At 46.6% G+C, this 25,527-nt stretch overlaps 1 protein-coding gene across 5 annotated transcripts in view; it reads right to left on the bottom strand.

Annotated features, from left to right (window-relative positions):
* Positions 1 to 6,301: 6,301 nt before the first annotated feature.
* Positions 6,302 to 25,527, bottom strand: part of LOC123768229 (protein LZIC) — a 101,585-nt gene continuing 82,359 nt past the window's right edge. For all 5 annotated transcript variants that reach the window (XM_045758688.2, XM_069307050.1, XM_045758691.2 and 2 more), the window contains 2 exons: positions 14,123 to 14,243; positions 6,302 to 6,358 (listed from right to left, as the gene is read on the bottom strand). In XM_045758688.2, coding sequence (XP_045614644.1) covers positions 6,312 to 6,358; positions 14,123 to 14,243 — 168 coding nt within the window. In that variant the 3' untranslated portion in view covers positions 6,302 to 6,311. The remainder of the gene's footprint in view (positions 6,359 to 14,122; positions 14,244 to 25,527) is intronic.

Raw genomic sequence — 25,527 nt, 5'->3', positions numbered from 1 at the left:
GCCAAGAAAACACATGTGAGAATGACCATAGAGGAAAAACAAGAGATCATTTGTTAACATGAAAATGGTACACGGGTTGTTGAACTAGCTAGGCAGTACAACAAATCTATGTCAACGATATGCACTGTAATTGCTAAGAAAAAGGACATTATGAGTGCTAAACTGGCAAAAGGAGTATCAACAATCACTAAACAAATAACACAAACACTTGAGGATGTTCAAAAGTTGTTATTAATTCAGTCAAAATTATGTGTTAGTCATCAATAAAGGTAAGCAATAACTTGTACATACTTTAGTACTAAAGATTTGGGTGAGTTAGGTATAAAATTTACTTTGAAGTTAATTTCTCTGGGAGTGTGGAATGGATTAATTCTGTTTACATTATTTCTTATGGAAAAATTTGCCTCGGTTTACGAATTTTCGGTTTATCAACTGTCTCTGGGACTAGATTAAATTTGTAAGCTGAGGTACCACTGTATTAGTCTGGGGCATCAGTCAATGAAGTTCTGCCTACCAGGGACCACAAACCAGAACTTGGCCCCCTCAGAGAGGCACAGGGAGCAATGGCCTATAGAAACCCCCGTGTATTTGGGAGCATTCCATGTCTGCCATCAACTGGGGTTAGGCACCCAGAAAGGTAGGCATAACAAAAAGACCCCACCTGGTAAGAAATTGTAACTGACGACTGAATAGAGAGACAGAACTTACCTAAAACTCACCTCCAAAACATAAGAAAACAAGCAAACAAGCAAACATCACTCACCGCTGCTGTGTCGCTTGTCCGTGCAGCCCTCCTCTCCACTACCCTGGAGGGGAAGAGGAGAGCCCCGGACCCCCCTGTGCAGCCTACTCACACCTTCAGTTCAAAGGCTGAGCATCAAAAGCAAAACAATACCTCCGAATGGAGGGAGGAAGGTGCCAGGGAGCCTTCGGGGCTCACCTAGAAAATGGCGTTTCATTATATTCAACGCTAGTTTTCTGTGGAGAGTCCCTTCGGCTTCCTGGAGCTACTTAACCAAATACAAGTAAAAGAGGGACTTGCCCGAGAGGCAGCCACCATGCACACATCAACTTGAAGTCAACAACTGGTTGCAACCTGTCACCCAAAGCCACACACGAACGACTGGGACCAGGAATACTGACCAGATAATGGGCGGCCAGGACCCTGTTCAACCTCCAAAACCCCCGTGCCCGAATGTCAGCCCAAGATATGTTGCCAAACATGGCAGCAAAAGCAGCAAACTTACGAACGTCATGGGCATGAGGGTAGACCGCAGGCTTGCTAGACTTAATAGCCCTGCAAGCAAACCTGGAAGACCGGAGCCCTGGAACAGGGAACGAGGGAAACCGGATTAACCCAAAGCGCGTCCCCGGTCACAGAGGCCGAGGCGCACAGATAACCGTGAAGCGTCACAACCAGACACAACACTCGATGCACCCCTGGCCAGACCAACCAAGCAACAATGACCCAAGGGCCCCTCCAAAAAGCCGCCTTCTCGTTCGTTGCTAGAAAAGGAGGAGATGGCTGCAACCGAACAAACTGACCATACGATTATTTTGTAGGATAACCACCTACAAAATTCTCAGGCGAATTGACAGGGTGGACAAAGACAAATGCTTCAGCACGGGTGGAACACGAACAAAGGGACACAGGTGGAAACTTAGTAGCCAGATGAGCCACAGAGACGTTAGAAAGAATTTTTTCAGTGTCAGAGTACTGTAGTTAATAAATGTAATGCACTACGAAGTGATGTGGTGGAGGCTGACTCCATACACAGTTTCAAATATAGGTATGATAGAGCCCAGTAGGCTCAGGAATCTGTACACCAGTTAATTGACGGTTGAGAGGCGGGACCAAAGAGACAAAGCTCAACCCCCGCAAGCACAACTAGGTGAGTACAACTAGGTGAACACCACCAGGACTGAAAGAGCTTAAACCCCTGCACCGGAGGAGAGCATGACGCTCACCTATCAGACCACCAGGAGCCAATGCCAACAGAAACAGAGCCTTCTGGAAGCAAATCGGGCTCAACCCAGCCTTGACTTTGAAACCCTCAGATGTTTGGGAGCCAGAAGCAGATGAGTAAACGCAGGGCGAACCATGCCCACCTGGGAAAGAAGTGAGGACATGGACTGAACCAAGATCGAAACAACCAACACCCCCAAATCCTAGTCCCTAAAACCCAGGCAGGGCAGCTCCAGGGCTTCCAAACAGGCGACAACCTGGCTCATTGCAACAATGAAAACCTAGCATGCAATGCAGCTGCCGCCGGATCCCTGAGATCTTCAGGTAAAGAATGGGTAAACTGGAGCACAAGCGGAAAACAAATCCCGCAAGACTCCAGGTCGTAGGTGTCACCGACCCAACAGACAGCATGACAGAGACAGTATGGATGATTGCCTCCCCGAGGCAGGGGCAATGAACAACCTTCAACCTCGCACAAGGCAAGAGAGGACTCGGAAGACACACTCATGGTAACTCCGAGCCTAATGGGGATTTCCATGGCCCACAAGGGAAAGTAAGTCCTACGAGAAACCCAGCCACTGGGCTAACTAAGCCAGTTGAGTCCTGTCTATTAGCAGGCAAACTGACCACCAGTAGCAGTCATGAAACCTTGAGGGCAACAGAGGAGGACTACCAACACTACCTAGGCAAAATTAATGAGAAGCTAGGCAAACCTTCCCTGGAAAGAAAAGCAAAAATGCTAGAATACAAAAAAAAAAAAAATATACAAAGTCACACAAACTCTGGAAGCCAGAGAGAAAAGTTGGCCGCCAAGTGTACAAGCTGCATTGGCCACAGTGTGCCTTGTCCAGCAATAAATCACTCCCTACCCGGGACAAGACGAAAAGCCCAAGACCCCCAATGTACCCCAACAGCGAAGCCTACGTCAAACGATGTAGTCCCAAACGCCCCAGGGAAGATAACCCTGGAAAGCCTCGCATACAAATAAACACCTGGCCACCACACCACACCACACACACTAATGGAATAGCCACACAAATTCCAGAACAGGAAAGCGAAGCCAGAGGTAATGTCTGACCACCAGGCAAATCAGTCGAGAACTAGTGGTGGTGATCTGTCGGCTCGCCTGAGCCAGCCCCCTTTTCCCCCCCCCCCCACCTTTTGGAGGGGGGTTGAGGCACTAATGAGTGAATGCACTAGTTGAATGAGGTACTCCATGTTTGTTTTCTTTTTGGGAGAGTTATTTTGTTTTGCTTGGATGTAGGTTGCAATTTTCATCAGCTTGGAGTTTGTATTGTTTCGCCTATCTTTCTGGGTGCCCTCCCTGGTCGATGGCAAGTATGACATACTCTAAATGTAGAGTGTTCATAGGCCATTGCTCCCTGCTCCTCTCTGAGGGAACCAGACTCTGCCTCGTGGTCTCTGGTATGTGAAGGGTTCTCAGTATGTACAGTGATCTATCTTGAGGTTATCTTGAGATGATTTCGGGGATTTAGTGTCCCTGCGGCCCGGTCCTCGACCAGGCCTCCACCCCCAGGAAGCAGCCCGTGACAGCTGACTAACACCCAGGTACCTATTTTACTGCTAGGTAACAGGGGCATAGGGTGAAAGAAACTCTGCCCATTGTTTCTCGCCAGTGCCCGGGATCGAACCCAAGACCACAGGATCACAAGTCCAGTGTGCTGTCCGCTTGGCCGACCGGCTCCCTCAGCTTACCCTCAGCTGCCTCAGCTTCCTCAGCTGAGGTGATACCTCAGCTTACGGATTTAATCCGTTCCCAGAGACGATTCGTAACCCAAAAATTCGTAAATTGAGGCATATTTTCCAGTAAGTAATAACGTAAATTGAGTTAATCCATTCCACTCCCACAAATATTAACTTCAAAGTAAATTTTATACCTAATTCACCCAAATCTTTTGTACTAAAGTATGTACAAGTTATTGCTTACCTTTATTGATGACTCTTGTTGGCATATGGAAGACGGTGAGGAAAGGAGGGGGAAGAGGAGGAGAGGTGTTAGTGTTTGGAAGGAAAGTCCCCTTCCATTATAACATTAGGCAGTAATGACTTCTTTGGGGTACTACTCTCTTCTACATTTTGCCTGCATACCACTAGGACCTGGTTGTGGCTCAGTGCTTGTTTGTCTCATTAATTAATAACACTTTCGCGCATTCATGCCACTCGAGAGCGGCACCAATTTTTCTCTTGAGTCCGCGTAACTGACTCGCTCATGAGTCACGAGAAAAAATATTTCTATAAAATCCATTTTTTATCTGATCGACTTGGGGATAATTTCAAAATGCGCGCCATGAAATTCCCATTCTCCCCAATAGGCCGCATGGCACCCCGGCCTACATGGACAGGGTGCCATGATCACGTGGTCAGCCTATTGTATTGTTGACACGACAAAGTACACATACTTTGTATAAGTTTTTATAAATAAGATATTATGTTTTATAGGTTTTGTAGACAATTTTATTGCGACTAATTTGATACGAAAATGAACAATGTATCACATAAACTTCTACAGTATAAGTAAACGGGAAACTTCATTAAGTTTTTTTCGGGTGTCGCAGGTGTGGCTAACGGGTTGCAGTAAGGTCAGAACAGTGAAAACAGTATACACTTTTCAATAAGGGTCTCGCTGATGTGTCGTCGGGTGTGTGGTAACGGGTAACACTTCGGCCATTTCCCACACTCTTGCGGGTGGGCTGTAACCATGATTCTACACTTATATGCATATGTCCACGTAGGGAATTTTATTGCGATCTCAGTGATACCAAATTTAATGCTGTAGGACAAGTGTGGAGTTGACAACCCTGAAAAAGAGTAGAAACATTTCATCGCTGTTTGGCGCTCACAGCTAGTGATCGACGTAGTTCTTTATTTGGTGCTGGTCTAACTCATGCTTTGGTGATATTTTATACACATGTTCTGCTAGAACATTCTATTGCAAACACATTGCTACAAAAATGAAATACGTACATCGAAAATTAAGGTCAGGACAGTGAAAAAGAGTATACACTTTTCAGTGTTGCTGCTCGATTGCCCAAAACGCCGTGCGCACAAGGGGCCAGTTTTTTTCTCGATTGCCGGGAGCATGAAAATGTTAAGAACCTTTTCATAAAGACTTGTTTTCCTCTATGATCATCCTCACATGTATTTCCATAAGTTGAAACTTACTACTGACTTTCTTGGGACCCATGGCAAGATATATAATACAGCTGTAATAATAACTTTTATGTTCAAATACCCAAAAATCAGAAAAACACTGAAATTCTTTACAAAGAATTCAAACGCGATTGTCATTAGGCGGGAAGCACTAGTAAACTGAGGTGCAGTCGCTGTACCACTACGCGCTAGGTCGGCCATACGCGTATCAACAAACTACGTTACCCCGAGACAAAGTTCACAACCCGATTCGGATTTTACGAAGAAATTGGGCTTGTAACCCAAAAAGTTTGTAAAGAGGGGCATTTGTAAGCTGAGGTGTCACTGTATTATTATAATTGAGAAAATCCATTTGGGCTGTGAGGTGGTGCGAACCTACGACCATGACATTGAATGTCGCATACTCTACCACTGGACCACCTCACAGCTCTATTGGATTTTCTCATTGACATATATCACACTAGTGTGATTTCTGTGTAATTTCTGTGTGATTATTATTATTATTATTATTATTATTATTATTATTATTATTATTATTAATATTACACAGATAGTAATCACACTAACGTGACTGCATCGATAAGAAAATCTGTATGAGCCGTGATGAGGGTTCAAACCTATGCGGTGGTTAAGGTTAATCTCTCACACACGTGCTAGCGACTGGACCACGACATGGTTAAAACAATTGCAACCTGCAATTCTACTGAGATCACAAGGGTTTTATGAGGCTTCCACTTAAGCCAAACCAGGATTTTCACACAATCCACTCTGGTTCTGTTATCTGGGCATATTCTACCTCTAACACTTCTCTTTCAATACACAGAGAGTAATCACACTAATGTGACTGCATCAATGAAAAAATTCGTAGGAGGCATGATGAGGACTGGAACCTATTTGGTGGGTGTTCCCACACACACGTGCTAGTGACTAGACCATGTCATGGTCAAGACTAGACCATGTCATGGTCAAGGCTAAACCATGTCATGGTCAAGGCTAGACCATGTCATGGTCTAATCGCTAGTGCGTATGCATAGGAACACCCACCGCACAGGTTCGAACCCTTATCATGGTTCCTACGGATTTTCTCATTATTATTAGTAGTAGTAGTAGTTATTTTAATCTATGTGCATGTACCTGTATATCTAAAACCAACAAGTCTCCTACCTTATTATTCCTAGTGAAGTCCCTGCCGAGCCATTTCCAACACCTTCTGACTAGAGCCTGAAAATATAATTAAATGCAACACTTTGTACATTTCCATTTACAAACATCAAAAAACCAGCGTTGAATGTAATGAAACGCCATTTCCTGGGTGAGACCCGGAGGTTTCCCAGAGCTATCCAGCCTGATATGCTAATGTCAGACTTTGGCATCAGTCATGTGTATGGAGTTCTTAAGGCCTACCGAGGACCACGAGTCAGAACCTGGCCCCCTCAGAGAGGCATGGGGAGCAATGGCCTATAGAAACTCCCGTGTGGTTGGAAGCATTCTATGTCTGCTATCGACTGGGTCAGGCACCCAGAAAGGTAAGCATTCCAAAACAAACCCCTATTCTGGTGAAAATATTGCTACCAAAAGCTGAACAATTGGATAGAACTCCCCAAACAAAAACGAGCAAACTAGTGTGATGTCAACCGTTGTTGAGCCACCGTCTGTGCAGCTCTCCCCTCCCCAGGAGGGGGAAGGGGAAGCCCTAGACCTACTGTGCCGGCAATCCACACCCCAGTTCTGAGGCTGAATGTCAAAACACACGAAAAACCGCAGACTGGAGGGAGGGAGGGAGGGATGCCGGGTCTCACCCAGAAAATGGCGTTTCATTACAGTACAACCTCGATTCAACGTACCCCGATTCAACGAATCTCCGGCTAGTTCGCACACTTTTCAGGCCGGATTTACTCACCCAGTTCAACGAACAATGGTTCGCCGAAGCGGGGGATGTTCGGATTTGCTTACGATGTCGAGACAGAGTTCACAGATTGGTGGAAAACTTTCACATTCTATCACAGATTACAATTATTAATTCCTTCATATAACAAGTTCAATCACACAAGTGGACCACACAAGTGGACCGCACATATGGTCCACAAGTGGTTCACAAGCTTACGATGTTGGGACAGAGTTCACAGTGGTAGAAAACTTTACCATACCATCAGATTACAATTAATAATTCCTTCATATGACAAGTTGGATCACACAAATGTACCACAGAAGTGGACCACACAAGTGGACCACACAAGTGGACCACAAGTGATTCACAAGCTTACGATGTTGGGACAGAGTTCACAGAGTGGTGGAAAACTGTTTCATTCTATCACAGATTACAATTAATAATTCCTTCATAAGACAAGTTGGATCACACAAGTGGACCACACAACAAGTGAATCATATGAACCAAACACCAGCCAGAATGGTCCACAAGAAGTGACGCATATTAACTAAACACCAGCCAGAGTCGTCCACACAAGTGGACGATTGAGTTTCAATGATTTCGTTCACCGATTTGTGGCACACATATCTTTGTAAATTTATTTAAAGGCTGAAGCGTGAATAGCTAGCTAATATGTTGAAATCTTCTTATATATATTTTCTGTGATGAAACAAGACGAGTGAGGGTGGACAGATAAGGGAATACTGTACAGTAAACCTCACTTTACAGTGAGGTTTCACTCACTTTCGTCTGTGTTGTCATAGTTCAGTGACCCATGGCTTTGAGCGTTTCACATTAATAAATCATTTCTAAAACTGGTGTTTTAATAACTCTTTATAATCCTAATTAAACTAAACTAAATAAAACCAAAACTATACTGTAATAAGATAGATATCTCCTATTTGAGAAATTATTCATGTTATTGGCAGCACAACTCCAGCACAAGTGGACAGGTCTAATCCCTGTCCTTACAACACCATGCTTATTGTGTTCGATTTCGTCGCCACAGTTCAGCGATCTACGGCTTCGAAATAATAAAATTAATAAATCAGTTCCAAAGTATTTTTTATAGCTCTTATTATCGTAATAATGTTGCTAAACTAAATATGTAACCCAAAAATATATAATTTGATGTAAATTGAATATTTGAGAGAAATATATGTTACTGGAAATCGAACACAACACCAGGCAGTGTTTTGTTCGATTTCGTCGCCACAGTTCAGTGACCTACGGCTTCGAAATAATAAAATTAATAAATCAGTTCCAAAATAAGTATTTTTTATAGCTCTTATTATTGTAATAATGTTGCTAAACTAAATATATAACCCAAAAATATATAATTTGATGTAAATCGAATATTTAAGAGAAATTTATATTACTGGATCAGGCTTAAACACCAGCCTACTGAAGGGTGTACGTATAGACTTAGTCTGCGTTTAACAGTATGCACCCAGTGCCCTTAGCTTTGTCTGTGATTGACGTACAGTATTTATCCGCCGGTGGAAGAATAATCGTGGAATTGACCATTTTTTTACTACAGCTCTTTGGTTATAAAACAAAATGTCTCAGGGGCTTACTAATAGTGCCTTATTAATGCCAAAAATGAAGCAATATTTTGCAAGAACTAGTAGCAGAAAATCAACCAGCACGAGAACAGCTGTACCCAGCACAAGAACAGCCGTACCCAGCACGAGAACAGCCGTACCCAGCATGAGAACAGCTGTACCCAGCACGAGAACAGCCGTACCCAGCACAAGAACAGCCATACCCAGCACGAGAAAAGCCGTACCCAGCACGAGAACAGCCGTACCCAGCAAGAGAATAGCCGTACCCAGCAAGAGAACAGCCGTACCAAGCACGAGAACAGCCGAACCCAGCACGAGAACAGCCGTACCCAGCACGAGAACAGCCGTACCCAGCACGAGCACAGTTGTACCCAGCACTGGTACAACAGCCGTACCCAGCACAAGCACAGTTGTACCCAGCACTGGTACAACAGCAGCCAGCACCAGCTCAGAAGCAGCTGAACCCACAGCAGCAGCGAGCACCAGCAAAGCTGATGCAAACATCTAAAAACATCGTGTGCAGCATGAACAGTTAGAACAAGTGTTAAATTTAAGTGTGTACACAGTGTTAAAATTAAAGTTGCAGTAATTTTAGTGTACAATAGTTTTCATAAACTGTATTGTAGTACAGCAGCAGAACTACTTTTAATCAACACAGTGCTAACGGCATAATGCACTGCAGTACGTATTTAATGTAGAGCATTCACAACTTCACGAAACTTCATGATGGACATAACTTCAACAATAAGGTAAATTTATGAATTACAGTATTTTTTAGTAGAGAAGTAATATATAGGTAGAGTATGTAATATGATAATGCATTTTTATTGTGTACAAGAAAAAAAAAGACACTGACACAAACGCCTCTTGAAGGTCACCTCTTGCAACGAATCCAACGCTCCAACGAACTGGGGTTGGTCCCATATAGTACGTTGAATCGAGATTGTACTGTACATTCAACGCTGTTTTCTGGGGGAAACCCCTACGGCTCCCAAGAGCTAACCACCCACAGAGAAAAAAAGTGCACTCACCCGGGAGGCGGTTGCTGCTCACTCCTCAACCCGAAGGCAAGACAAGTAGCTGCATCCGCCGTCCCAAAGGGACACAGGCCCAACTGGGCCCAGGGACGTTAACGCGGTAACTAGCAGCCAGGAACCTGTTTGACCGCCAAAATCCCTGCACCCGAATGTCAGCCCAAAACATATTGCCAATGACGGTGGCAAGAACAGCAAACTTGCGAACGTCATGGGCACAGGAATAGACCGCCAGCTGGCTAGCCTTAATAACCCTGCGGATGACCTGGGAGACCCGCACCCACGAACAGGGAAGAAGGGAAACCAGATCAACCCAAAGCCCGTGCCCGGACACAGAAGCCGTGGCGCGCAAATAATGGCGGAGAGCCGCACCCGGACACAAAACATGATGCACCCCCGGCCTAAGCAACGAAGCATCAACAACCCAGGGGACCCCTCCGGAATGCAGCAGTCTCATTCTTCGCCAGAAAAGAAGAAGGCTGCAGACGAACGAACCGATCGCCCCGACCGAAAGAGCAGAAACCCCTGCGCCGGAGGATAGCATGAAGCTCACCAACCCGACCTCCAGAGGCTAAATCCAACAGAAAAAGAGCCTTGGAGAAACAATCCTGAACCGAAGGGGCCACAACAAACTGAGAAGAAGAAAGATAAGAGAGCACTCTGTCCGATAACCAGGTCGGCTCAGGCGACGCATGAGCAGGCCGAAGGGAAACAAGGCCCGAGACAGCTTGCGAAACTGCGCAGATGTAACATCGATACCGAAAGCAAGCTGAAGCGGCTCCGCCAGCACCGCACGATACGAGGCGACAGTGTTAGGCATAAAGAGACAGTTCTGGAACAACCAAAAGAGAAAGGACAACACCACCACCCTAACCGAAAGTGAAGTACAACGACGAAGACGTAAAAAGAACCGAAAGGACCGCCAGGAAACTTCATACTGCCGTTGAGACAAAGCCAGCAGGTGGGACACTAACAAGGAAGCCACCTGATCACCATAGAGACGATGATAAACTCGAGTCAAAAATACCATACGCGAAGACTCGAGGAGAAGATCGAACCAGCCACGTGACTCACTGGTCCGATTTGCTGGAAGAGGCGGAACCGCGAGAAAACCTCTGGGTTCGGACACAGAGCAAGCAGCGCCTGAAACCACAGCTGGGATGGCCACCATGGGGCCAAGAGGACAACTCTTCCCTGGTAAGTCTCCAAGCGAGTCAGGACACGGAGCAACAGCGGAACCAGGGGAAAGAGGTAAAGGAACCCCCACCTCGACCAGTCCTGCCGGAAGGCATCGACCTCGACGGCCTTGCAGTCAGGGAAGGGCGTCACATACTGGGGAAGGCGCCGCGACCAAGCCGACGCGAAGAGGTCCACCTCGGGTCGTTCGAACGTCTGGCAAACCCAACAGAAGGAGTCTGCGTCGACCGGCCATTCCGTGGAGAGGGGAACAAAATGAGACAGGCCGTCGGCCAAAACGTTGGACACTCCCCGCATATGAACTGCCAGGAGAGCCAAACCCTGAGAACTCAGCAGACGAGTCACCTGAAGCGAACAGCACCAAAGAGCCAAGGACCACATTGAATCCACCCGGTTCAGACAATGAACCACCGGGGAGCAGTCCGAATGGAGCCGGATCGTCGACCTGCGGACGATCCGATGCCCCCAAAGAGCAAACCACACTGCCGCGAACTCCCGCACCATGCTGTGGGCTCAACAGAAAGACAGACCTCACCATCCCTTGCTGGCCTCGTGAGCACTGGTCACAAAGCCCCAACCGAGTGACAACGTGTCCGTGAACACATCGAGCGAAGGCTCGGATTGGCGCTAAGGCACTGAACCCCGAAAAACCCTTAGAGGAAGCGGGCGATGCAGCAACCGACGCAAGGCCCCCCGGGGTCCGAACCCAGCGATTGCGAAAGAGGCAGAAGGGACGTCCCCGAAGGAACCAGAACAGCCGATGAACCCAAACCCAACCCGGCGGGTAGACCAGCATCGCGAAGTTCAGGATCCCCCACAGACCCTTGAGCAACTGCCGGGTGACCCGGTAACCCCCCAGAAACTAGCGCATGCGGGACTGCAGTCACAGGAGACTCCGGAGGAAGAGACAAGGAAGCGGTCCGAGAGTCCCACACAAGGCCCAGCCATGTCCGAACCCGGGAGGGAACCAGATAGGACTTCCTCCAATTCGCTAAGAATTCGAACCCGGTGAGCTGGAAAAGAACTAAATCCCTGACCAGCAGACAAGAGGACCGGCTGGGAGCCCAAACCAGCCAGTCATCGAGGTAGGCCAACACCTGAACACCTAACAGATGCAGATGGGCCACCACAACCCGTGTAAGGCGTGTGAACATGCGAGGTGCCAGGTTCAACCCGAACGGGAGACAACGAAAGTGGTAACCTTGACGCCCCACAACAAAACCGAGCCAGTCCCTGAACCCCGGATGAATCGGGACATGCCAATAAGCGTTCCGGAGGTCCAGGGACACCATGCAAGCACCCGGTTCCAACAGAAGCCGAACTTGGGACAGCGTAGTCATCCAAAAGGAGGGGCAATTAACCCAGGGGTTCAGACGGGACAAGTCCAGAATGAACCGCAGGTCCATTTCGCAGTCCCATTTCAGGACTGAAAACAGACGGGAAACCCATCTGAGGGATGTCATCATTTCGACCATGCCCAAGCGAACCCACTCCAAGATGACCTGACAGAGCGCAGGGAAAGAGGCCTGCCCCAAACCCCCCGAAGGAGGGGGGGCTACCCAACGCCCATGAATCGTGGGACCAGGTGTGAGCGAACAGTGCAAGCCTCCCCTTCATCGCCCCATCAATGGGGCGAACCGCAAAAGGGCCGGCGCCCCTTACAAGACCCAGAACCTCGCACAGAGCGAACACCACGCCGACCAGACGAAGGCGGGTCCAAAGGAGGAGCCGAACCCGAACCCGACACCAGTGGCCTACCACGACGAGAAGAACCCGAGCCTTGGCACGACCCTTCCGGGAAGGCCCACCACGGGACCCACGGAGAACCAGCAAGTCCGACATAGGACGGCAAGAAGCCGAAGCAGCCTGAATATACTGTGCAACAGCTGAAGCCTCAAACAGGAGAGAACAAAAGGGCAAAGACATCCTAAGAGCCAAGGCCCAAGCAGATTCCACAGAAGAGGCAAGCACCACCTGCCAACTCGTGAGCCGGGAAGCATAAAACAGCGCAACCACATCCCACAACATCGTTTTGAAAAGCTTCCGCAAGGAAGCCGACGAGCAAGCCGCCAAGGCCAAGGCTTCAGAACCAGGAACAGCCCCAAGCACCCCACATCTTCCGTGAGCCAGTTCGAAGACAGCTCAAGGAGGGAAAAGAAACGCAAGGCCGAAGCCAAAAGGCCCCAGGCGCGCAAGTCCTCAGCCACCAGCGCCACTGAAAGGGAGGGGACCTGCACAAGGAGCTGAATGACACCAACATCCCGGGGAAGGGCAGGAGCAAACAAGCACTCATTGAGGTGCTCTAGGTCGTCCCCCAGGAAAACCTGCAGCACCGTCGAAGCCTCCCACCACTCAAACGTGCGGGAACGGCAGAAGGAGTGCCAAGCCTCCAAGGTAAAGACAGGACAGTCCGCCAGCCAGGACGACTCTGGAACCTTGTAACAGAGCCAGTAAGGGAACGAAGTTCCAAGCCTGAAAGCCGAGGGATCCATTGCCGAGGCATAATCTGGGTCATGCAGGAGGTTTGCCGCAAGGGCCGCCTGCAACGCAGCAGGTTGGATGCGATAAGCCGAAAACCTCCAGAAAGACGGAACTGAAGTACCCGGGGGAACACGGAACAGAACCAGGAGAGGGGCAGACACCAAGTCCAACTCGTACGCAGAGGGGGGAAAGAAAACCCCACTCCTTGTAACAGTAAGCCCCGCTCAGAGGGCAGAAAAACCCAGGTGGGGTCCGACGTCACACTAGTTTGCTCGTTTTTGTTTGGGGAACTCTATCCACTTGTTCGGCTTTTGGTAGCAATATTTTCACCAGAATAGGGGTTTGTTTTGGGATGCTTACCTTTCTGGGTGCCTGACCCAGTCGATGGCAGACATAGAATGCTTCCAACCACACGGGGGCTTCTATAGGCCATTGCTCCCCATGCCTCTCTAAGGGGGCCAGGTTCTGGCCGTGGTTCCCGGTTGGCCCTAAGAACTCCATACACATGACTGATGCCAAAGTCTGACATTAGCATATCAGGCTGGATAGCTCCGGGGAGCCGTAGGGCTCCCCCCAGAAAGCAATATGAAAAACATAGTTTAAGATTGACAAATGATGTATACAAGCTGGCTGTTTATAATTAAGATAAAAAACATGATGAATTTACATGCAAATTAAGTTATCAATATGCTATTCACATGAAAAATCATTATCTGGTTTATTTAATTTGCTTCATGCTTTACATATACTCCTTATATCATTGCACAAAGCCTGCATTTACCTGTCTCATCGGTGATCTGATCAAAGTTCTTCATTAGAACCGAGGCATGAGAATCTAGGAACGTTTGCTCTGCTGCAGTTAAGGACTCGCCCAATTTTTGCAAGGCACTTAGAATCTCAGCCTGTATTCAAATTGTATTAGCATGTTACATTAAGATTAGAAAATTACAAATAGAAATTAATTGTGGCACTTGGATATAAACTTTTTTGTGACAAGATCTCAACCCATCCTCCTGTTTAGATAGTACCTATTGTGACAATCGTCAATAGTCATGAATTCATACGTACTTAACTTTTAGGTAGATATACCTAAACGTACTGTATACTGACTAGTAATCTTAGAAAAAAAAATTAAAGCTGAAAAACAAACTTAATTATTCCTAGGCCAACTACAGTACACATATGTACTATATTATGCCTCAAATATTGTGTATTAGGCCTAGGAAGGTTAGGTTAGTTTAGTTTGTCTTTGCAACACATGCTACATGGCCTTCCCGGCTTGGTGCCTTCTTTGATAATTACTTACTTACTTTGCAACACAAGTAAAAATTTTTTTTCGGTTTGTCCAACTCGATAGTGCCAATTTCTACTTTCTAATTTTGTTGTACATCGGTATATATATACTATGGTCCTCATCGTTACTATAAGTACTACCAAAACAGGAGGATGGGCTGCAAGATCTATATACTGTACTTGGAAACATTATATAAATTAAATATATACATGCATTACATATATACCCAGTTCCCACTTTGATGGGTCATAATAGTACTAGAGAGAGAGACTGTAGAATGTTCAATATAGACAAGAATACATCCAGAAAGTGTGTTTACATAATGCTTAAATAGTATCACAGGAATTTCCAAGCACTGACCTACTAATTACCAATTAGCTCAGTATGTCACTATCCTTGACTGTCAGCAGGTGGCAGCACAGGCACAACAAAGCTGCCAGTCCAACCACTACCTCATATTTTTACCTGGCTTACCTCACACCAGGATGACCAGGAAGTGATCAGAACTATTAAGTGATTTGAGTTACCCTAATGAACTTAGTGCTTCAACCATGCAGTGGGCTTATGCTACACAGTAAATGCTTCTCGTGTGTGGTTTGGTATTGGGTTCAATCTCTGGAGGGTTATAAAGGCTGTGACACTCACTGGCCAATCAGCAAGTACACTACTTTAATCTTGAACTTAGTTCAAGATTACATTAAACTCATTCACTGAGAAGCCTCTCAGTGTATATATCCCAATGTGAAACTTACTCAAGTGTAGTTAAAGGACAAGAGCTATGATCATGGTATCCTGTCTTCTGTGTAATCTTTATCGTATGACATTTTGTACATTTTTTGGCACCATTGTTTTCTTAGCTTGAATCTATGACCTGTTGTTTTAGAAACTACTGGTTTGAAAAGTTTCTCCTAGTCAAATGTGTCAATTCCTGTCACTATTTTGTATGATGTGATTATATCACCTCTTTTCTTTTTATCTTCCACGTTTTGGCATAGTTAATGCCCCTAGCCCCTCCTCATATCAACTTGGAACCCATTTAGTAGCATATCTTTGTACATTTTCAAGTTTTTGTCTTGCTTGAGATATGGACATCACACCAATGCTGCATATTCTAATTTTGATCTTATGACTGATGTGAACAATTTCACTAGCATTATTACAGCCATAAATTTAAAAGCAATTCTAGAATTTGCAAGCATAGCACAGGCTTTTTTAATGTAGCCCTCAGTTGATATTATGGTCACCTGAGGCTTACATCAAGAGCGTAAGGGTAGCCTGTCATCTACCATTATGCCCCATGATGTATTTAAGTATTGTATGCTGCTCTCGCAGCGGTCTTCGCTAACACGTCCTTCGCTGATGTTCAGGCAGAGGTTTGGCAGTCTAACAGAGGTTTGGCAGCCCAGTATTTAGCTATTGTCCCTGGGCCTGGTGATGCCTATGTTGCTTTGGGTCCTGTCTCAACCACCAGTCTCTTTTGTCTTGATTACCTGCAGTCTTTCCTCTTTCCCCCTGGTGAGTCCCTGGTATGTCTTCTCTGTGAATAATTAGCTTCAGGGAGCCACAAAGGGCTCCCCCCACATTAAACCATCATGAAATGTAATGAAATGCCTCTTTCTGGACGAGTCCTGTTAGCTCTGATTGCCTCCATCCTCTTCCAGGTTCGTCGGTTGGTGTTCATCTTCATATCTGCTCCAGAACTGACTTGGAAGGCTGGGGAAGACCTGAAGCTCCAGGCACCCCCCTTCCATTGAGGGAGTTAGTGCAAACGCGCTCGTGCAAGATTCGAGAGATTTGATCGCTTGTTAACGTTGATTGGGGGGAGTTCATTTGGCGGTTTCGAGGCATTGGTCTCTTTGAACCCAGCAGTGAGCTGTATTGGTTTGTTGATTTTATAAATGCCATCCTGGTGAGGTGGCAGAGTGTCACCCATTCTCTGTGCCTCTGGGAGGGGGCCAGGTTCTGGCTCCAGTCCCTAGTAGGCCAAACAGAACTCCACAGCTGATGTGACTTAGCAGTTGAAGCTATCTCAAGAGATAGCTTCAGGGAGCCACCTGGGTTCATCCAGAAAGATGTGTTTCATTACATTCAATGCTAGTTATTTCTGAAGAATTTTTTCCAGCACATTGCATAGGACACACGTTAGTGACACTGGTCTATAGCTTAGTGCTTCATATCTGTCCCCTTTCCTGAATATTGGAACTTTATTTGTCTTTTTCAATATTTCCAGTCTACATAGTTCTTTCAGCAGTGACAGAGTTATCACCTGCAAACAAAAAATTTTATATGTTCCAATTATTAATATTACACGCCTATCTCAGGTGTTCTTAATTGGACCGTATTCATAATCACTATCCTTATATGTAGAGGATATATATACAGTATAATGAATAACCAGAGTATGCACCCATCTCCCGATAAAGCCAATCACTGTACTTAATAGATTTTCCCATACTCAATTCTATCTTAATGTATAGGAATGTTACTTTCACTTAATGTCAGTCATAATTTTATTTAAAAAACAACCACAAATGTGCAATTGAAATTCTTGTCTACCATATTTGACTATTTAAATATATGAATCTAATGCACCAACCATATCTTTCAAGTCACTAATTCCTTAACCACTTAACTGCGCCAACCGAGTATTCTCGGTCGGCGGGAAACTGCGCCAACTGAGAAAAACTCTTTGATTTTTCGTAACCAATTCTAAATGTGTATGAGGTTGGTTGTGTACGAAATGGACTCTTAGGACCTCCAGTGAGAGGCAGCAATCTTGGAAAAAATTCCCAGAATGCCCTAGGGCTGCTGGCTGGGATAGTACTGAATGAGCAACCATGGGTGGCGCACACGCCTCTGGCTCCCAAACATCTGTCCGACTCGGTGTTGAAAGATAATGCTCTGTCAGTGAAATTCAAACCTTATTGTTTGAAGAACATAAGGGTCATAATATTGGGGAAGCTAGGCGCAATAAGGACCTAACACGAAGGTCGGATGCAAGTGATACAGCACCTATGAGGACGACACAGCGAGCATATCCAGTTGTAGCTCTGAGCATCACCCTTGCAATCCTATGCTATCTACAATTTATTTAGATGATACATAGATGAATCATTTTCTGCGTTCAGTGATGATGCATCTGATACAAATAGCATAGATGAACAGTGTTAGCGGCTTCCATGGTGGTGTTTTCCATAGATATTTTCAAGAATACCTGAATCTCTTCCTAACTGACGGACACTCTTTGAGGCTACCCGAATCTCTTTCTGACTGATGGATACTCTTGAGGTATGCTGAATCTCTTCCTGTGTGGGACCATACAAAGCGATCTTTTCAAGATTTACCTTACAAATTGATCTTTTCCTATAATCTTTTCAATACTACCCTATGCTTTTCAAGCTTGGCTACATACAACCTACAAATACTAAAGCCAAGGGTGTACGTGAGTGCGTTAATTGCAAGCACACAGAATGAAGAAACAGGAAGCGAAAATTTATCTGTACCTGGTGCACTGAGAGTGAAGTCGCGCTGTGTACCATGGGCTACTTCATTGATTATTACTCACTTCCGAAGTACTGAGTGTGTAATACAGTGTGTTACTGTGTAAATAGTGTGTGAAACTGTACATACTGTATTGTAATTTTAGTGAATTTTGAACAGGTAATATTGTGACAATAAACATTTATTGTGGACACATTACTGACATATGTATCACAGTTCCAGGGAACATTAGGAACGTTCTACTGTATACATATTGTAAAGGACACAAATATGCATCATATACGATAAAACAAAACAAATAAAACCGCATTGGAAATACATAAAACAAATAATTTAAAATATATTTGTGGCAACACCCGGTGCTTGAATGGCCCGCGCGACCGTGTCTGGGCGATTCACTCACAGGCGACCAGGCCCTGATGACGTCACAGTGCACCTTGTCCACGTCCCCACAGCCAAAGTAAGTGGAATTTGGTATTTATTTTTACATAGACATGTTTAGGGAAGGGAATTTATCATTTTACAAAGAAAACAGAATTTTTTGGGAACACTTTATTTCATGTGCACAGTGGGAATTTCACAATAAACTCCACGCAGCACAGTGGTTAAATCTCACATTATTGTATCAAAACTCCTGTATCTGCTCCAGTTACCATACAAAAAAAACAGCATTGAATGTAATGAAACGCCATTTTCTGGGAGACCCGGAGGCTCCCCGGGAAGGGGAGCCATTCAGGGGAACCCTCAGCCATGTCTAGGCTGATATGGATATACAATGGGGCCTCGACTTACGATGCTAATCCGTTCCCAGAGGCGGATCATAAGTCGAAGCGATTTTTCCCATAAGAAATAAAGGGATTTGAATTAATCCGTTCCCCACCCTCCAAAATATTAACATACAAATACATTTTATACTGAATACAATGTTTTTTCGAACTACAATACGGTACCAAAGTTTCTCTTACCTTTATGGAGGGCTCTTGATGGTGTATGGAAGATGGTGATGAGAGGGAAGGAGGGGAGTTGTTCCTGTTTGGAAGGGGAGTCCCTTTCCATTATCACATCAGGGAGTGATGTTTTCTCTGGGGTACTCTCTCTCCTACGTTTTGCCTGAATACCACTAGGACCTGGTTGTGGTTCAGTGTTTGTTTGTCTCACTACAAATTTGTCAAGAGACATTTGTTTTTCCCTTCGTTTTAACATTTGTCTGTAATGATGCATCACAGTGTCATTGAATAGGTTAAGGCAACGACCTACTGCAGCTTGATTTGGGTGAGTCGTTTCAGCAAAGGTTTGCAATTCTTCCCATGCTGCACACATTTTCTTAATTGTTGAGGAAGAGACATTCTGTACTCTTGTTTCTGCTCTATGGTCATCCTTACATGGGTTTTCATATGTTGAGCCTTACCACTGACTTTTCTGGGACTCATGGCGTGATATATAATAATTACTTTAATGTTCAAAATGCAAAAAATCACCACAAAAGCGGAATTTCTTATAGGCGTGATCGTCACTAAGCGGGCAGCTGTAGTAAACAGAAGCAGGTCGGCCGCGTGACTGGGAATCACGACCTCGGTCGACCCGAACGTGTACCAACAAATGTTGGAAGTCGACGACACCATCGGATGTCGAGTCACAATTTTCGATGAAATTTACATCGTAACTCGAAATTATCGTAAGTAGGGGCAATCGTATGTCGAGGTGCTATTGTATTAGACTTTGGCATCAGTCAATGTGAATGGAGTTCTAGGCCTACCGGGGACCACGAGCCAAAACCTGGCCCCCCCCCCCCCCCCCCGCCCCTAAGAAGAGGCACGAGGAGCAATAACCCATAGAAACCCCCGTAAGTGGGGTTTCTATGGGAGTGAGTGGAAGCATTCTATGTTTGCCATCGACCGGGTCAGGCACCCAGAAAGTTGAGCACCCCAAAACAAACCCCCTATTCTGGTTAAGAAATTGCTACTGAAAGCCGAGCTAGTGGACAGAACTTCCCAAATAAAAACGACCTTCACGCAGTCTATCCACACCTGTTCCGAGACTGTATGAAAAAATGCAAAAAAAAAAAAAAAAAACGGTGACTGGAGGGAGGGAGAGTGGCAGGGGAGCCTCTGGGTCTAATCCAGAAATTGGTGTTTCATTACATTCAACGCTGGTTTTCTAGGGTGAGCCCCATTGGCTCCCTGAAGCTACTTACTATTATAGTTTGTGTCTTGGTGGTGGTGTTGTCGTTGATCCTTCTCTATGGACAACCCAACCCATAACTCAGTAGAGTGCTTACACCTCTCTAGGAGATCACCCTGGGCGCTTCTGGCTCTTGGAGAGGGGCTCAACATCACACGTTTAGGGGATGCGGCTCCAACAAATAGCCTCGTTGTCACGTGCACACACCCACTCGAGCCACTGTGACTCCCCACTCTCTCCTTAGGTGATATGATCTCGTCAATCCCCCTTTGATTTATTAATATTACCTTCTACCCTGTCCACAGCAGTTGTTCTTGGTTCTTTCTCTCTCTCTCTCTCCTTCTGTACTATTTCATGGGAAGCCTCACTAGTACAAGGTCAAATACCAGCAAATTTGAATACATTTACTGGACAGAGCACATACACAATACATATACACATATAATAATAATGAATCCTATACTCTATACTATTACAATCAGGGTGCACTCCAACACCATCAGAACTCTATTATCAGTTTATCAAGTGGTATCCTATCTCCTGGTTCACCACCTGATACTATTAACCTCCTCAAGTAGATCAAGTCTACATACACTGTTGCACTATCAGCAAGAGAAAATAAATATATATATATATATATATATATATATATATATATATATATATATATATATATATATATATATATATATATATATATATATATATCTATATCTATAAATGTGTACAATGAAAATCAGCATGTGAATGCAATAACATATCTCAGCATAAATGTTCATTGATACACCGCAATGATCAATCGATCACCCTATCAGTCCTAGAACACATACATCTGTAGGTAATCCAGCCTACAACTGTAACTCTAAACTTCAGTATAAAACACTCCTTGACATAAGAATGCAAACAATCACTCACCTCTCACTGTGTCTTGCACGCTAATGACAACCAAACACTATCAACTCCCTACTAGTAATCCACCAGAACTTCCCTTCCACCTCTGGAAGTTCACTACCCTGATATCTTTAGGTTCTTCCGGCTTAACTACCAGGATCCTCTGCAGCTCCTCCAGGCTGCTACCATGAAGTTTCCTTGAGCAACTACGGTGCTTCACCCTTCTGCTAGGGTCCTCCACAGCTCTCTTGGCTGCTACACTATGAAGTTCCCTCGAGCAACTATGGTGCTTCACCACCTCTACAGAAGCACGTGACACTCCTCTTCACTGCTTCTCCTCACAGCTCGAGGTCCTCTGCTCCACTACCTTGGAGTCTCATCAACTACTTCATCTGTGCTGGCTTCGAAGTTCTCAGCAACTTCTTCCCCAAAGACAAACCTGCAACCCATCGACACTCCAATAAAAATGTTTCCCCTTTAACACATAAACAAAAATAATCACACAATATGTTTGCCTCCAACCTCTATCTGTCCTCTACATACTGTGAGAGTGGACTCCCCCGTTGGGCGGGTCCATACTCCACCTCGCCCGGCGGCGGTCCTCACTCACGCTGGGAGGGTCCTCCGCCGTCAGGAGCCGGGCTCCCTCAGTTGCCTGCCAGCACTCAGAGGAGACGGATGTCGCTCAGTGTTCCTCCCTCTCCACTCTCTTATTTCAGGCCTTCTGCCTTATTAAAACATGTCTAACTTATCAATAAACATTGCTACTGTCGCTGGGCACACGACCAACTACAAGCAATCACTATGAACTGGCGTATATCGTGCTTACCACAGATTGTCTAGTCGAGGGCGCTATCCCTCTGACGGCGTCCGGTCAGGGCGCTCCACACAGCCCACGAAAATGTCTCTGGGCGGTTTAATAAACACTCCTCTTCGCCCAGGACTTGAGACCACACATCCACAGCTGGTACGTCTGCACACTTCTCTTCTCTTCGAAGTATATCACTAGGGGTTCCCTTCTGACGGGAGCTCAACGGAGCGCGGCTTTCCCCCTGCGATGTCTGGCCTCAAGTGAGGTCAAAGCCCTCCAGAAACGAGCCTCACGCCTCCAGCAAAATGTCCACATCTCCTAGCCAGTCATTTATCTATTTCCTTACTTACTGCCCATAATCTTAAACTGTTCATTGAATCCAACAAACTATTTTACATCTGTGTTATCACCTCTATATTTCTTAGACCTTCTGGTTAGGTCAGGCTTGCTGAATAACTCTCAAGGGGGGAGACTCGTTTCTCCTGCAGGCTGAGATCATAACAAACAAGAGGGACTTAACCTGGAGGTGGTCAGCACTAGCTCCTCAACTTGAAGTCAAGACAACTGGCTGAAATCATTGACTCAACGCAACACAGGCCCGACCAGGCCCAAGAACAGAGAACCCCCTCTGAAAGCAATAGTCTCATTCTTCGCCAGAAAAGAAGGAGATGGCTGCAAACAAACAAACCTATCATCAGGACTGAAAGAGCAAAAACCCCTACGCCAGAGGAGAGCATGAAGCTCCCTGACCCAACCTCCCCAGAGGCCAATGCCAACAAGAAGAGCCTTGGAGAGACAATCCTGAACCAAAGGAGCCACCACAAACTGAGGAGGAGAGAAAAGAGAGAGTGCCTGATCCAAAGGCCAGAGCGGCTCAGGCAGAGCATGAGCAGGCCGAAGGTGAAACAACGCACGAGACAGCTTGCGAAATGCTTCAGAAATAACATCAATGTCTAATGCAAGCTGCAGTACAGCTCCACCAACGCCACACGATACGAGGCGACAGTACTCGGCATAAGATGACGGTCCTGGAACAACCATGAAAGAAAGCCACAAACAACCCAAACAGAGTCCGAAGTAAACCAACGAAGGGACAAGAGAAACTGGAAGGATCGCCAGGAAACTATGCACTGCCACCGAGACGAAGCACACAGTTGGGACCCCCATCAAGGATGCCACCTGCTCATCATACAAGTGGTGATAGACACGAATCAGAAAGACCAGAAGCAAAGACTCGAGAAGATCGAACCAGCCACATATCGGATTGGTCCGATCTGCTGAAAGAGACAGAGCCGCAGGAAGACCCCGGGTTCGTACACCGAACAAGCAGCACCTGAAACCAAGGAGCCAAGAGGTCTACTCTCCCCTTTGTAAGCCTCCAAGCGAGTCAGGACCTGGAGCAATAGCAGAACTGGGGAAAGAGGTACAGGTAACCCCCACTTCGACCAGTCCTGCCAGAAGGCATCACCTCTAATGGGCTCGCAGTCGGGGAAGGGTGCCATGGATACCAGGAGATGCCGCGACCACTCTGACATGAAGAGGTTTACCTCAAGGAGCCCATACATCTAGCAGAGCCAACCGAAGGAGTCGGCGTCGACCGTTCATTCTGCAGACAGGGAAATGAACCATGACAGGCCGTACGCCAGGACATTGGACACTCCTTGAACATGAACGGCCAGGTGAGCCAAACACCAAGAACTCAGCAGGCGAGTCACCCGAAGCGACCAACCCCAAAGAGCCAAGGACAGTATCGAACCCCCCCAGTTCAGACAACAAACCACCAGGGAGCAGTCCATATGGAGCCGGATCGTTGATCCGCGAGCAACCCGAACCCTCCGAAGCGACAACCACACTGCCGCAACTCCCGCACCGTGCTGAGGACCTGACAGAAGGACGGACTTCACCTCCCCTGGCCAGCCTGGTGAGCACTGGTCACAAAGCCCCAGCCGAGGGACGACGCATCTGTGGACACATCAAGCGAGGGCTCGAGTAGGTGCCAAGGCACTGAACCCCGAAAAACTCGAAGGGGAAGCCAGTGATGCAACAGCCAACATAAGGCACCTGGAGGTCGAACCCAGCAATCGCGGGAGAAGGAAGTGACGTCACTGAAGGAACCAGAACAGCCGACGAAGCCAAACCCGACTCGGTGGATAGATCATCATCGCAAAGTTCAGGCTCCCGCACAACCCTTTGGCAACCGTTGGGTGACCCGGCCGCCCCCCAGAAGGAGGCGAAGGTGGGACCACAGCTGAAGCAGAGACTCTGGAGGGAGAGACAAGGAAGCGGTCCGAGAATCCCACACAAGACCCAGCCAAGACCGAACCCGAGAGGGAACCAGATGGGACTTCCTCCAGGTCATTAGGAACCCTAACCTGGTGAGCTGGGAAAGAACCAAATCCCTGGCGAGCAGACATGTTGATTGGCTGGTAGCCCACACCAACTAGTCGTCGAGGTAGGCTAGAACCCGAATCCCTAAACGACACAGACAACCACCATGACCTGGGTAAGGCGTGTAAACATGCGAGGTGCCAGGGTCAAGCCGAAATAAGAGGCAAAAGAAAAACAAACAAAAAAAACACTCCGAGATGACTCGACAGAGCAGGAGAAGAGGCCCGCCCCACCCCCCTAGCCCATAACCCCAAAGGGGGAGGAGCCACGCAATGCCACCGCAGGCCGTCGAAACCGACCCGAAAGCCCACAAATCGTGAGACCAGGTGTGAGCAAACAGCGCAAGCCACGCCCCAATTGCCATCTCAATGGGACGAACCACGAAAGGGCCGACGCTCCCGTAGGGAACCGTGCCAACCAGACGAAGGTGGGTTCGAAGGCGCTGCTGACACCGAACCTGATACCACCCTGATGGAAAGAACCCCGAGCCCTGGCACGACCCCACCGGGAAAAACCCCCACGGGCCCCCCAGAGACCCAATAAATCTGACATCGGACAACAACAAGCAGAAGCCGCCTGCAAATACTGCCCAACTGCAGACTCTGCCAACAACAAGGGACAGAAAGGAGAAGAAAACCTAAAACCTAAGAGACAGGGGCCCAGGCAGACCACTAGCCAGGACAACTCTGGAACTTCATAACGAACCCAGGAAGGAAATGAAGATCCAAACCTGAAAAAAGAAGGATCCCACATGGAGACAATCTCCACAGAAGGCTGACAGAGCAACCTTCAAACTCGCATGAAGTGAGAGGGGATCCAGGGGTCGCATCCATCAGACCAAAAAGCCCCCATGGGGTTTCCCAGGACCGTTATTCACGTACTCTCGCTAAGGGAAGCCCAGGCAGGGTACTGCTAATCGGCGCCCAAAAACTACCAAGCAAACTACTACAGCTGAACCCCTGGGACATGTCTATTCACAGGGGCCTACCAGGGGACCACCAAGAACAATAGGAGGGTAACCAAAACCAAGGGCAGAACCCTCACCAGGCAGGAAACAAAAAACAAAAGAAAACCCACCATAAGACAATGTACCCAGGCGGAACAGAGCCGGGTTGCTATG

This window comes from Procambarus clarkii, chromosome 59, assembly GCF_040958095.1.
Source record: "Procambarus clarkii isolate CNS0578487 chromosome 59, FALCON_Pclarkii_2.0, whole genome shotgun sequence".
Classification (NCBI taxonomy): domain Eukaryota; kingdom Metazoa; phylum Arthropoda; class Malacostraca; order Decapoda; family Cambaridae; genus Procambarus; species Procambarus clarkii.
Note: the sequence above shows the minus strand (reverse complement) of the source record. Positions and strands in the feature narration are given on the sequence as shown.